This window comes from Cyanistes caeruleus, chromosome 14, assembly GCF_971803275.1.
Source record: "Cyanistes caeruleus chromosome 14, bCyaCae1.hap1.1, whole genome shotgun sequence".
Lineage (NCBI taxonomy): Eukaryota > Metazoa > Chordata > Aves > Passeriformes > Paridae > Cyanistes > Cyanistes caeruleus.
Window position 1 is genome coordinate 10,458,787 of NC_141714.1, and position 13,492 is coordinate 10,472,278.

Here is a 13,492-nt window from a genome sequence, read left to right on the forward strand (position 1 = left end):
AAGCATAGAATGAAAGAGAATCATAGAAAGAAAGAGAAGCATAGAGCAACTGAGAGTTCACATTCATGTTCCCAGCATTTAAGACAGTTACCATCCACCAAGTACAGAAGGCTGGAAGGTCAGAGCTCATGCCAGATGTAGGAGCATGTGCATGGAAAATTATCACTTTGTGATGTTAAGCTATTCCAAGGCACAGAAAAGATGTAGTGACAGGTATAGTGTTAATAGACAGAGAACTGAAGTTTCTTCTAGCCTCTATGGGGAGCAAGATCTACAGATGTGATGTACTTGTCTACTATTCTAGTGTCTCAAGAACTTCACAACCTGCTTTCCTTAAAGAATGGGCTATAAAATTCATTACCATGGTTCTACAGAAGATGTAATTAAACACACAGAGACTAAGCAGAGCCACATGAAAAGGCATAGCTTTGAATTCAGTTTTCCCTGAGCTGCTAATGGCTGAAAAACCAGCCATTAGAATAACAGTTCAAGGGGGAGGAAAAATAAAAAAACAAATACAAAAATAGCATTTGTGATAAATACACTTCCATTTGTTTCCTAGAAATGAAGGAATCCAAGAGACAGAAAGTGCTACCGTAAGTGATTAAAAACCCTGTACATATAACCACATTCTGTAGGTGTGCACGATACTTTCCAAACAAATTGAACATCCATTCTAAGCAATTAAGAGATGAGCAGGGTGAGATACTCTAATGAACTTCAAGGTACCTTGCCTTCAAACTTAATTGATACTTTCTTTTCCAGACCATCCTTGGCATTCAATGTGAGCTACAAAAGCAACTCCGAAACTTCATATCCTTGGACCAACTTCCTATGACACCCAGGTATAGCAATGGCAAGTGTTCTGAAGGAGTGAAGCAACTGAGATTTGCAGCTGTTCCTTCAGTATTTGGAAAAGGCATCAAATTCGCTATAAAGGACGGTATAGTGACAGCTGACGTTATCGGGGTGGCTAATGAGGACAGCCGGCGCATTGCTGCCATCCTCAACAATGCTCATTATCTGGAGAACCTGCATTTCACCATTGAGGGCCGGGACACCCATTACTTCATCAAGCTGGGCTCTTTGGAAGAAGATTTGGCCCTGATTGGCAGCACCGGGGGGCGTCGCATCCTGGAGAACGGCGTCAACGTGACGGTGTCGCAGATGACGTCAGTGATCAATGGCAGGACTAGACGCTTCGCCGACATCCAGCTCCAGCACGGTGCGCTCTGCTTCAACGTGCGCTACGGAACCACGGTGGAAGAGGAGAAGAACCATGTCCTGGAGATAGCCAGGCAGCGAGCCGTGGCTCAGGCCTGGACTAAGGAGCAGAGGCGGCTGCAGGAGGGGGAAGAAGGAATTCGGGCATGGACAGATGGAGAGAAACAGCAGCTTTTAAGCACTGGGCGGGTACAAGGCTACGATGGATATTTTGTTCTATCTGTGGAGCAGTATCTCGAACTTTCTGACAGTGCCAATAATATTCATTTCATGAGACAGAGTGAAATAGGCAGAAGGTAACAAAGAAAATCTCTGCCTTTGCGTCACCAAAGACTGCCTGTTTTTAAACGTAAAATGGTTTATTGTATTGGTTTTTCTAGATCAGAACTCTGTATATATAAATATAGAGGAAAAACATATCCAACTGCCTTTAAATGTGACAGAAGATGGTATTTTAATATTGTTTGTTTAACTCTTTGAGAGATGACAGTGACAATTTTTAGTTCTTGTGTGGCAGTATTCAAAAATTTCAGAAGCAGAGTCCTGCGAGCCGAGCGGCGCGACCTGCGCTCGAGGTGCCCAGGGTGACACTGCACAGCCCTGCAAGGCAGAGGCAAGTGCCATGTGCTCTGCCTTCTCCTAAAAAAACACAAGTTTTTTGTTGTTGATTTAATAATTCACCAGTTATTTAAATGGTTACAGATCCTGATTCTGCAACCCATATTTACCGAGTGTCTTTTATTCCAGTGAGATCTCCCATAAATTCAAGGGATTTCATACAGAAACCAGACTGTGTATGGAAACTTCACAGCTGCTCACCAACCCCACACATGTTCCTCACAATTAAAAGCTAAGGGATTTTCTAACCTGGGAAATCTGACTTGGGTTGGATTCAGTATGTACAAGGATGTCCCCTATGGCCGTTGCTCAGCTGTGGCCACCCCTCAGCCGCTCCATGCTGAGCATCACATTGTGTCCACTTGTGCATGTCAGGCCTCTCTCCCAGGGTTTTCCTCAGCACTGGGATATACTGGGGTCTGACAGCACAAACAGAGCTGCCAGTCTGCTTGGTGGCACTGTGCTGGTCAGGCTTCAGCCAGACATGGGGTGGCTAAAGCAGGCTTAGTGGGCACTGTAGTCTTCAGGAGGCTCTCCACTGTCATGTGTGCTCCAGGCTGGGCTGTAACCCAGTGCTTTGGGGACACCCCATTGGAAGCCCTCACAGAGCAGTATCAGACTGTGCATCATCAGTCCTGCCTGTAGTCACTGGGCCAGGACTTGTCTTTGCACAGATGATTTGGAAGGTGCAGTGTTGTTGGGTTTAAGCGTCATGCTCTTTTCATCTCAAATTAATAATCCTATTTTAGTACTCACTTTTTCGAGTCTGAAAAAGATTGGTGGGTTGGGAGTTGATGAACCTAAGTGTGGATAGTAAATATGTTGATAATCGTAGAACGTTTCGGGGATGACTCTTCACTTTTCAGCTCAATATCTAGAGCACATAGAAAAACATTATATTGCATGGACAGACATTTTTATTTCCCAAGGTAACATGCCCTACTGGCACAGTTACTTCATAGCAGCATAGGTGATCCTTCCTCCAGCTTGTCATTTTTAAAAGACCTGATTATCAGGAGGTGGGTCAGGCACACAGGGAGCGGGGGATGGGCAAGCAGTTTTCCAGAGGGATCTAGAAGTTTTGTTATAGAGCCTGTGTATCCATTGCAGTGAAGTTATTGCACATTTCTTTCAGAACAGACATAGTAAATATATTGGAACAATTTCTGCTTGTATTTACGGAAGCCAACAAAGTGCATTCTTTATCTCTCTGTCTTTTTTCCCCCAGTTTTCTTTTTTCCATTGTTTTTGGGCAAGTGGAGCAGACTGTACCCAAGTTAGAGATGAGCCTGAATTGGCACCTGAGATCTGAGCCCCTCCCTGGGGTTTGAGCTCAGGTCTCAGCCTCAGCCCATTAACATCTCTTCCCAGATTCCTTTTGCTCCCCTGGGAGCCAGTGCAGCTTTGGGGGTGCAGGATCAGGCTGAGTGGGAGCCTGGTCCCTGAAGTCCTCCTCTGTCCCCAGCCAGGGGGACCTGTGGACCAAAATCTGCATATACACATTCTGATCAGGCTCATCATTAACTAATGTACAGAACAGGGAGCTGGCAACATCCAGGTTTGACAGCTCAGATTTCTGTAATTTTCCATAAAATCACAGAGAATTTGAATACCTCCACACCAGCCTAAAAATGGACCTTCGAATCCTTGAGCCTCTAATACACTTCTAATCAATGGAAGAATAATTTATGAATTGTATATAGAGAGTGCATTCATAAATGTGATGATGTATTTTATCACTGATCCAAGATGTCAATATTAGAGTCTATTTTACTTATATTTTAAGCAATTATACTTTTTTGCAATTCACTAATGAGGATCATTTTCAAACTGCTTTAAATATCCATTATAAACAAATATTTGGAGCTATTAGAGTTACCTTGAACTGTGCATTTCTAGTATGTAATACATATTTAGTTAGCTTGTGCCTTTAGTTTCTTAAAGTTATATTTGTATTATATGCAGGAAATGCACTTTGTATTACCTACAGTTGTGTTTTTTAATACTGCCTTGACTACTGTTGTTCTCATGTTATGCCAAAAGGTCAAAGAGTTAAATGTGTTACCAGTTTGTCTTTGAAAGTAGATTTGGCATTTTCCCATTTCCTGGGTGCAGTCTAAAGTACATTTTGAACAATATTTCTTACGAGAATACAGTTTCATTAAGACTCACGTGACAGTACATGGCCCAGTTACAAAAGCAAAAAGAAATGCCTTCATCAGAACAGTTCCTTAAATTTAGGAAACTAAATATAGATGTCGTGTTGAGATGACAGTGCTCAAGAAACAAGTTATTGCTGAAAGAGCAAGGATAGGAGATTGAAGTCGTATTGTAGCTACATATGGGCCAGCCAGCAATGATTTGTGAGAACTACATGAACAAATACCTTTGGACCATCTTGTTCACGAACAACCTCAGATGGAGGCAGGGAATATTTAAGTCTCCATTTTTTCTCCTGAGTAGTTAGAGCAATTTCTCAGTGGGTTTTTTGGTGGGTTTGGGGTTTTTTTATGTAGTTCTCCTTTTATTATTTTTCTTTTTTTTTTTTAGTTTTGTATTTTGCACTGTAACCTAGAGACCCAGTGAGAAAAAAAGAAAAAAAATACCATGGAAATTTTTACTGTTATTTAGATCAGATAATTTGATGCTAGCATTCTGCACTGCAAACAAGGTTCTGAAAGAGGGAAAAATAAAATAAAATAATTAAAGTATAAAATAAAGTAAAAATAAATAAAATCCACTATTGCACACTATCCTGTAGCAAAGTACCTACCATGAGAAATACACACTATATTTTTTATGACAGCCAAACAGATAGTGTGTACAAGTTAACATTTCCTTTGCTTTCATATTTATTTAGCAAATCTAGAACATTTCAAAGTTATAAATATATATATAGATATCTATGTAGAACATAGCCAAATAAATATATATGAAGTGGTCGATGTGCAACTGGGTATACACACCTTGGCTCTTTGGTTTTGAGCTCTCTTGCATCCCTCAGCTGGGCACTGGGCAGAGGTGGCCTCATGCCCTGGCCATGCTCTGGGGTCCCACCCTGAAACCCCTGCCCCAGGGCTGGGCCAGGGGCAGCAGCTCCTCCACGGTGAGCAGTGGGCATTGTTGGAAGCCAAGGTGCTGTTCCAAAAGGGAAAGTGGTTTAGGCAGAGGAGCTCATGGTTTGGCTGAGCCAAAGGAGACAGGCAGTGCCCGGGGGTGTCCGTGTGTCCGGGCGTTCCCCAGACTGCGGCTGATCCGATGTGGTGACACCCGGGTGACACCCAGCTCAGGCTGCGCCAACAGCCCCAAGGGTTTTCCCGTCAAATGCTGGCTGTTATTTAAACCTCTCCTTGATACAAAACATTACCAGTTCAAACCCTGACTGCCAGTGGAATCACTTTAAGGCAGAAACTAGGAATGTTTCTGGAAATGGAATTGCTGTGGATTTGTCTGGGCATTTGTCACCTGCCATTATTTGTCTAAGGAAACATGTTTGACAATTTCCAGTTTTTCCTTAGATCTCGTGATGGACTTTAGCCTTTTAATAAATGTTAGTATATCAGATCGTGTCCTTGACAGTATTTTACTTGTATGAACCATGATAAAACATTAAAATCTTCATACTCTTCTGGCAGAAATGTCAATAAAAAAGAAAAAGAAGCATAGCATACGATATATGTCAAAGTAATGTTCCTTTTTAGCTTTCTCATCAACAGTAAAAAATGTTTACAATGTATGCCAAGATCTTCACTTTCTGTCTAACACCAGTAAGAGGTTCTGATCTTACAGAAATTGTGTTATAATGGCCTCAGCCTCGTTGCTAGGAAACAATAGATCCCAATTTTTTTATTCCTGCTCTAACTCCTGTGCTGAATAGTGACTGGATACTGTACAGGTTTATGTTATATGGCTGCAGTTAAATGGTCTGATGCATTTTGCTCTGGGTTTCAGACCAGAAGCATGCATTTTCTACAAGAACATCCCAGCAACACACTGTAAATATTGAAAGTTAATATATTATGTGTCGATATTTGAAAAAGAAAGTACTTTGACTATTTCATTTTTAAAAAATAAAGGTGCAAACTTATGGCATGTGATGTTGTCTTTGTTTACACCAGTTTACATCAGTATTTGAGGTCATGTAAAAGGTGCTTCCATAAAGCTAAAGGAGGATTTCAGCCAATATTGATTGACTCAAAAGTTGGGGACAGGATGTTGCTTAGCAAGATTTAATTTTGCTTCTGATTCACCAAAGTTCATGCTTATAACTCTGCAGGTTTTACTGCAGGTGAAATCCCAGCCAGTTTCTGTGTAAAGGTTATTACATTTCATCAAACCAAATGTGAGAGAGAAAAAATTTGCTGTTAAATGCCTTTGCACTCCTGATAATAGAGTGGGTGAAGTCAATGTTTCTGGTAGTGTGAGTTGCAAAGTTTAAGTATCCGCATGTTCTTTAGAGCTGACTCAAATAGATGATGAATGATTCTGTGTTATCAAAAGTATGTACCCAGGAAAATAAAACATTGAAAGCCCAGTACATGCAGCAAATAGAAGGAGCACATGAGTGAAGGGGCACAAGGAATGCATAAGGCTAAAAAAATGGTTACATGGTGAAAAACCCAGCTGGGCTGGGTAAGAACCAAGCAGGAGAGCTGAAGCTGTGCTGGGTGGATGAGAAAGAAGTGATTCCAAATGGGTGGATGCTCCAGTGAAAAAGGGAAGAAAACCATCCTGGGATATCATATTGATGGAGTGCTGCACTATCTAGTCAGGGAGCAGGGGAGGGCTTAGTGGAGCCAGAGCTGAGGGAGCGTCACTTGCTGCAGGGGAGCAGCATTGCCTTTGCTGGGGAGAGGGCCAGAGCAGGGAAAACACGGTGAACTACAAGCCACTTGCCAGAGCTGGGGCTGTGGCAGCGAGGGGATAGGGGTGGGAGGGCTGGCAGGGAAACAGGGCAGCAGAGAGGGGCCAAGCCCTGTGGGGATGCAGCGTGACAGAGAAGGTGGGAAGGAAGCAGCAGGCAATACTGACATCATGTGGGAAGTCATACCCACAAAATGCAGCTGCTTCTCTCTAAAAGGATCTGTAGCTTTTCACACCTAAGTCATTGTAGGAAATCAATATAATTTCCCTTTTACTGTTCCCATAACCAAACATCTACTTCTCATCTCACAGGCACCATCAGCTTCTCTCTGTTTCCACCTTGTTTAAGCCTACAGCAATTCCAGACCCTTGGGTACCCAAAAGAAACAATACAAGCCTCTGTCTTAATAATTTACGCCAGAAATGGAAACAATATTCTCGGCTTTAAACAAAAATGGCATCTTCTGGCCTATTTTATGTATTTTTCAGAAGAACAATGTACTTCTGGAGTCAAGCACAGTCAAACCAGTTACCCTCAGCTCACTGCACAGCAAAGCAGGCAGGCAGCTGCTGCTTGTGTGCTGCAGGTTTTCCACATGCAGCCTCAGCCTCAAGTCAATAGGACAGTTCTCTAGGAAATAGCTCCTGGGCAAAGTTCTTCCCACTGCTTGCATCCCTACCACTGTGTAATCATCTGCCAGGGATGATTTCCAGGCACACCTGCTCCTGCTCCCAGGAGAGGCCAGATAAACAAGGGGTTTAGACCCAGCACTTGGAAAGCAGAAGAGCTCCCTGGGAAGGCTGGGGCTGCACACACACACTGCCAGCACCCAGCAGCTCAGCAGGCTTTGGGGAAGCATGGTTTGTAAAGCTGGAGAGGAACTGCCAGGGACCAGATGCCACAGGCTCACAGCAGGCTGGGAAACCTTTAAGGCAGGGAGGAGAAGGGAAAACTTCAATGGACACAAGTGACAGCAAACCAGGCAGTGCATTTGCTGAGTTATGTAACAATAAAAAAACAGCCTTTAAATATTTTATTAAAGAGGAAATCATGCTGGATCTGCCACTGTATGGCACTGTATTAAAACTAATTTCAACCAACAAGCACACGTACAAAGAAGGCACAGAGCAATATATGTACATGCAGTGTAAAATACAATGGGACAGTTCACCGTAGATGAAATTTGGCCTTCAATTAGACAGAAACTGGTAATGAACTGAAAATGCCTCAACCACAACTTTGCAGCAATGTAGCCCACTAGTCCCTCTTAAGACAGGACTGTTCATTTATTGCACTTGCTCCTATTGCTGGTTTACAAGAAACATGTGCTTCACAGAAAATCTTTTATCGCTTGCACTGTCTCCCTCACACACTCAGAGGCGTAAAAAGGTCAACCTTTCAGTTTTATCAAATGCTGCTTGGAGCATCCCCACTTTGCTGAATCCTGGACTTGCAGCCCACTTAGTTCTGTCATTGTTCACATCCAACTTGCCTTTAGTAAGGTGAAAACAAGGCAGGTGTGGAGCCTCCTACTGTGCCACCAAGCTGCAGGTGGCAATGTCTGGTGAAATTCAGTTTTGTTCTCCCTGAGTCTGCAGTCTGGCATTTCTGGAAAAAACCTCTTTCTCTCTTACGAAATATTTTCAGCCTTCCAAGATCGGCAGAAGAGAGAAGTATAGGCATAAAACATAACCAGAGCAACACAAAGGTGCCTATACAATGTTTAAGGGTTGTTTTTCTGTAATTATATGTATTTTTGTAGTCCATTTGCAGTCACCATTAGTCTTCTGCTTTGGCAGGGAGCATGTGAGACTCACATTCTTTTGGTAGCCAGGACTATTTATGTTTGTTGAAGCATGACCATTGGTGGCACAAACCAGCCATCTGGACCAGACACATCCCCCTTGCACACAAACAAGGCTGGGCTCTAGCTGTGCTCCCTCCCAAAGCCCACAGGAACTCACACAAGCCTACCTGGCAAAAATCCACATAGAGGTTGTCTGGACTGTGCATTGCAATGCAACACAGCCCTGTCTCCTCAAACACAGTCCCATGTCCTCAATCAAGACGGTCATATAGGACACCTAGTCTGTTCAAAAGTGTTTCTTACTGTCTGCCAGTCCATTAGCACAGTGCCATAACACTTGTTCCACCCCAAGCACAAAAGGCATGTCCTCTGAGTTCTCCAGTAGCCTCATGCTGACCCTGCAGAGCTAATGAGTCCTGTAGATTCAAAACTCCCCTCTAGGAGCCAAACAGTGGCAGGGAAATGCACAGAGAGGAAAAGAAAAGTTATAATGCAAAAATAATATATTTTTTTAACTTCTATGCAAGAATGGCTTGTTTCAAGCACAGGGAACACCTAAGAGCAAAGAACAAGGCTTTCCACTTCATTGGGTGCTTTCAGTTACTCTGTGCATTACTTAAGCTCTTGGTCATTGGTGAAAACTACAGATTTTGTTGGAGGGCAGAGTGACTGGTTTGATGGGAAATCAGTTAGTGGGGATCCTCATGGTGTCACATCTGGAATATCTTTAGAAATTGTATGAATGACAAACACACAGCCCATCCAAGGCAAGGACACTTTAATGCAAACAATTCTCCTAAGGTTATAAAAGGGCATTTGCCCAATTCTGCATAATGCCAACCAGAACAAAGCAAAGCAGCATCCAAAGTTAAGCAATGTAAAATTAATAACTAATTATTAATTAAGAATGATCTTGAAGGGAAAAATATTTTTACTTGACAGTACAAAGTGAGAAAAAAAACATGAAATATTTATCAGTTCATGTTTTTTTATCCTCTCTTGGGAAAATCCAAAACAAAACCAAAAAATATCCCACTCTTAAGTTCAAAGCATTCTGAAACTTAAACTTCTACATCTTGAGCAATAAATTCTATGAAATACACATTTCTGCAAATGTTTAAAAGAAAACTCACAGAGTTGTATTTGTTATCATATAAATCATATAAATCGTTCTATTTTAAAGCATGGATTAGAGGAGATGCTGGAAGATGTGGTTGTGTCACACTTGGGGAGACATCCTCATGATGGCTGCAGGTGGAAGTCATAGCCTTCATTGCTCCCTAAGAGAAATAAACACAAATATATGAACAGAGGAACACTGTAAGAAAATGGACAGTCCAGAAGGCTCATACCTCCATGAGTGAGGGTGATGGTGAGGGAAGGCAGCCAATGCTGCCGCAGCACTCAGGAATACATATTCAAAATCTATTTTCTTATCACATTGACAGGCCCTATCTGTAAAGAGCACCTGAGTGACAGCATTTCAAATCACACAATATCAAAGTTAGGGCACATTTTTGCCAATGTCACTCTGCTGGCTAATTCAGGTCAAATATACAAGTAAGTCTAAGACCTCTATCCCTGCCACCATGGAGGGCTCTGCTCAGCTGCAGCCAAGGTGTCCTCCTCCCACCAGTACCTGGGGAGTAGTTGGCTTTCATGTGGTTGACAACTGGGTTCTGCAGGGGTGTTACAATGCCTTGGTTGGGTTTCTGGAAGGCTGAAATGAGGTTGTGCACTTTCCGAAAGAGCCGCCGGTGGACCCCAGGCGCTGTCTGCAAAGCCAAAGGGGGAGAGGTGAGAAGGGGTGCTGGATACCCAACAGCTGTTCTGGCACACAGGCCTCGTCCTCAGAAATGCACACATCTCCCAGGGAAGGAGCCAGCCATGGATGTGAACCGCCTGATGTGCCAGTTCAAGGTGAGTCAGTGAGCTGCACTGCTCTCTGCTTTCCCCAGGGCATCCCAGCCTTCCTACACTGAGCAGTTTCCAGCAGCAAGGCGAGTGAAAGTTGGAAGAGGGACAATTTCTGAATCACTAGAAGAGAAACCCACACTAATTACCCACACTCACCTGCCACACTGATTAGGCAGACTTGCAAGTGACCCTTTGCTATTTCTGACCCTGATTTATTCCAGCCAGTAATTTAACCTCCTTACCAATAACTTCTTAGCCTGTATCAGTAAGATAGTTCCATCCTAGAAACACCAATGAGAAAACTTAAAGAGTTGCCTGGGCTTACCACAGAGAGGGAGTCCTCACACCACTAAATTGCAGCAAGGTCACAGTCTCTTTGCAAACCCTACTTGGAGCATTCAATACTGGCTTGTGTGTTCATTGAGTATTCCTGTCTACTTCTTGTAGAAAGACAGCAGCCAAATATTATCTATTTATTAAAAGTGGGAGTCTTTCCATCTCTCTGCATTAGCAACTTTTCAAACAGTACAAAATGAAACTACGTGTGCTTTTAATCAAAAATCCAGTGTTTGTGTTAAAGCCTTCAGGGTGTTCTCCTAAGAACTCTTCACCAAAGTCAAGGGAGGACAAGCTTGGGTCCTGTCATCATAGTCCCACTCAAGGGACACTGCTGTCACAGCAGCTGTGAGCTAAATCCAGCATCCCTGGAGCCTTCACACTGGTTGGGATTTCACCAGCACTGTTTCAAATACCCTGCCTCATCCTTGAAAGATGGGTGTGACCTGACTTTACTCAGAGACTAACCAGCCACAGGGAAGGAAGCAGAAGCAGGAAAGGACCAGCTGCACCTGGAGTCTGTTTTGGCCTTGGAGGCACACTCTATGGGGATAAGTTGGACCTAGGCTGCTGCATCTAACAGCTGAGGCCAGCGTGGTCTTTGCAACATTTACTTAAAAGTTTCTGTTCCTTAAGGGAAGGGTTGGTATCATGGATCTGTAGCTAGGATCTTCTCCTTCAGTGAATGCACAGAGAAGCCTGGGCCTTCAGCGCACCTATGGTGTGAAACTCACATAAGGCTTGCCTAAAATACAGCCAGGGAAAGCCCAAAAGCCACACATAGAACATCAGTGCAGGTCACAGGCCAGACATTGTAGCAGGTCTATATAACATCAGAAAAACCTCACTGCAGATGGTGATGTCACCTGGAGCTAAAGCAGGCTGCAGCCTCACTCAGGGAATTACCCACCACAGGACGTTCCTGGTGCCCTGGAATCCTTTCACAGATGCCAGTGCTTGCCCTGGCATGATGGGTGCACTGTCACCCTCACACTGCCCTGAAAAACTTCTGTCTTGGGCACTACAAATCCTAGCCCTTACATCAACCACTGATGTCTTATAGAAAGAGTTAGTGAGCACTACTCCCAAGGGTCACATGGATAATTACCTACTCCACAGTAGTGTCAGTCACTTCTACCCCCTAATCTGTAAGGAGCAACCCCAAGAATCAGTTTTGTCTTCCAGAATTACATCTAATATAGTAATGGCCAAGGAATTATGCCTATCTAGAAATCACAGAATATTTGAAATAAGTTTTCATTAAGATGCAAACAGAAAGCTAATTATGAATTAATACACATGCTACATCCAAAGGAAAAAAATCATAAAATAAACAGAGATTAACATCCCAATTTCATCAACCTAAATGTTGTCTGTATTACAAGTAATGTTTTTCTGCATCCAAATTACCAGTTTCTTTCAGATGGGGCAAAATATATTTTGTATCAAGTTTAGGCTACCCTATATATTTTTCACTTATGATTAATCAATCTGGATTAATGAATTAAAACACAGTACACTGAAAATTATTTCTTTAATATTCTGACATTGATGGTACATAGGATAGAAGGAAACAGATTGTGCTTGTCAAATTATAAAACCACAATATTTTTGCCATTTAAAATGATGCAAAATGATGCACTATTGCATTATGCAACAGCTGAAATGAAACAGGGAATTAATTTATGAGTTCTAGACTGTCAGAGGTGGCACCAAAACATCTTATAGATGGATGCACTCTAGATCGATTACCATCAATAAAAATCAGACAAGGCAGAAACACGAATAATTTGAATATATTTCATTAAATCTATAATCTATATCAGACAGGATGTAGAAATTTTCAGAAGGGAAATGAGAAATACACACCTCAGCACTCCAGGATCCAGTTTCTGTCTGGGACACTCTGTAGGTATAAACATAACCCTGATGCCTGTGGGGAAAAACAAACAAATAAAAAAAAATATTAAAAAAATTTAAAATAATAAAAAATAAAAACCTCAGGCATTTATTATTAATTTCTCCTGATACTTTTTCACAAGAACTACACTGTTATGTGAGAATCAGCTCATCTGCTCGCTTTTTCTTAAAAATAAATTCACCTCTAAAGGCTCTAGGTAGCTGAAAAACCCACTGGCCAGATGCAGTGATAAACCTACTGGGGTTTTTTGGGATGAGAGGGATTGGTCTGACTCAGATCTAGTTTATCAGTATTCAGTTATTTTAGGTTAAATGGTGTTGCTTTCATTCCCTTTTCAGAATTTTTTTTTTTTCAGTGACATCCTTTCAGTGACACACACCAGAAACTCTTTCCCTGCAAAAAGAAAAGGTGTATTTTTGACGGGTAGCATTAATGTTCTGTGACTCATTTAAACGCAGATGTTAACAGAAGCAATGTCATTACTGTAATTTATTTGGAAAGCTATACCCACAAAAAGGAGTTAAATCAATTACTCTTTTCTTTGTCCATAGGTTCCCAACTTTCAAATATTGATAAAAGAGACATATGAGAGTATGGAATCATCCTTCTTCTAAAATCAGAGTCTTTGGGGAATAAGGAGCCATAGACTAAAACACAAGGCACAACTTGTGCCAAAGTCACTCTTGCTTCTCTCACAAACCCAACTCAGTGAATGATTTACATGTTAGATTACAACACTAATATCCAAAAATTTACCTCCAAATCAATTAATAGCAGCTCCATGGGTACAACATTAGTTTAGATG

General features: G+C 42.1%; 2 protein-coding genes across 11 annotated transcripts in view; one reads left to right on the forward strand and one right to left on the reverse strand.

Annotated features, from left to right (window-relative positions):
• The window catches only part of TENM1 (teneurin transmembrane protein 1), a 353,764-nt gene extending 347,835 nt beyond the window's left edge, over positions 1-5,929 (forward strand). For all 8 annotated transcript variants that reach the window (XM_086850669.1, XM_086850668.1, XM_086850671.1 and 5 more), the window contains one exon: positions 766-5,929. In XM_086850669.1, the coding sequence (XP_086706795.1) occupies positions 766-1,524 (759 nt within the window). In that variant the 3' untranslated portion in view covers positions 1,525-5,929. The remainder of the gene's footprint in view (positions 1-765) is intronic.
• A 3,345-nt stretch (positions 5,930-9,274) lies between these two features.
• SH2D1A (SH2 domain containing 1A) overlaps positions 9,275-13,492 on the reverse strand; it is a 39,598-nt gene continuing 35,380 nt past the window's right edge. For 2 of the 3 annotated variants that reach the window (XR_015276294.1, XM_023926080.2), the window contains 3 exons: positions 12,636-12,699; positions 10,153-10,288; positions 9,275-9,793 (listed from right to left, as the gene is read on the reverse strand). Coding sequence is in view for 2 of the 3 variants with exons in the window: in XM_023926080.2 (XP_023781848.1) it covers positions 9,753-9,793; positions 10,153-10,288; positions 12,636-12,699 (241 nt within the window). In the remaining variant the exon portion in view is untranslated. Of the gene's footprint in view, positions 9,794-9,983; positions 10,289-12,635; positions 12,700-13,492 lie in introns of those variants that run through there. The other variant, XM_086850274.1, reaches the window with a different exon arrangement.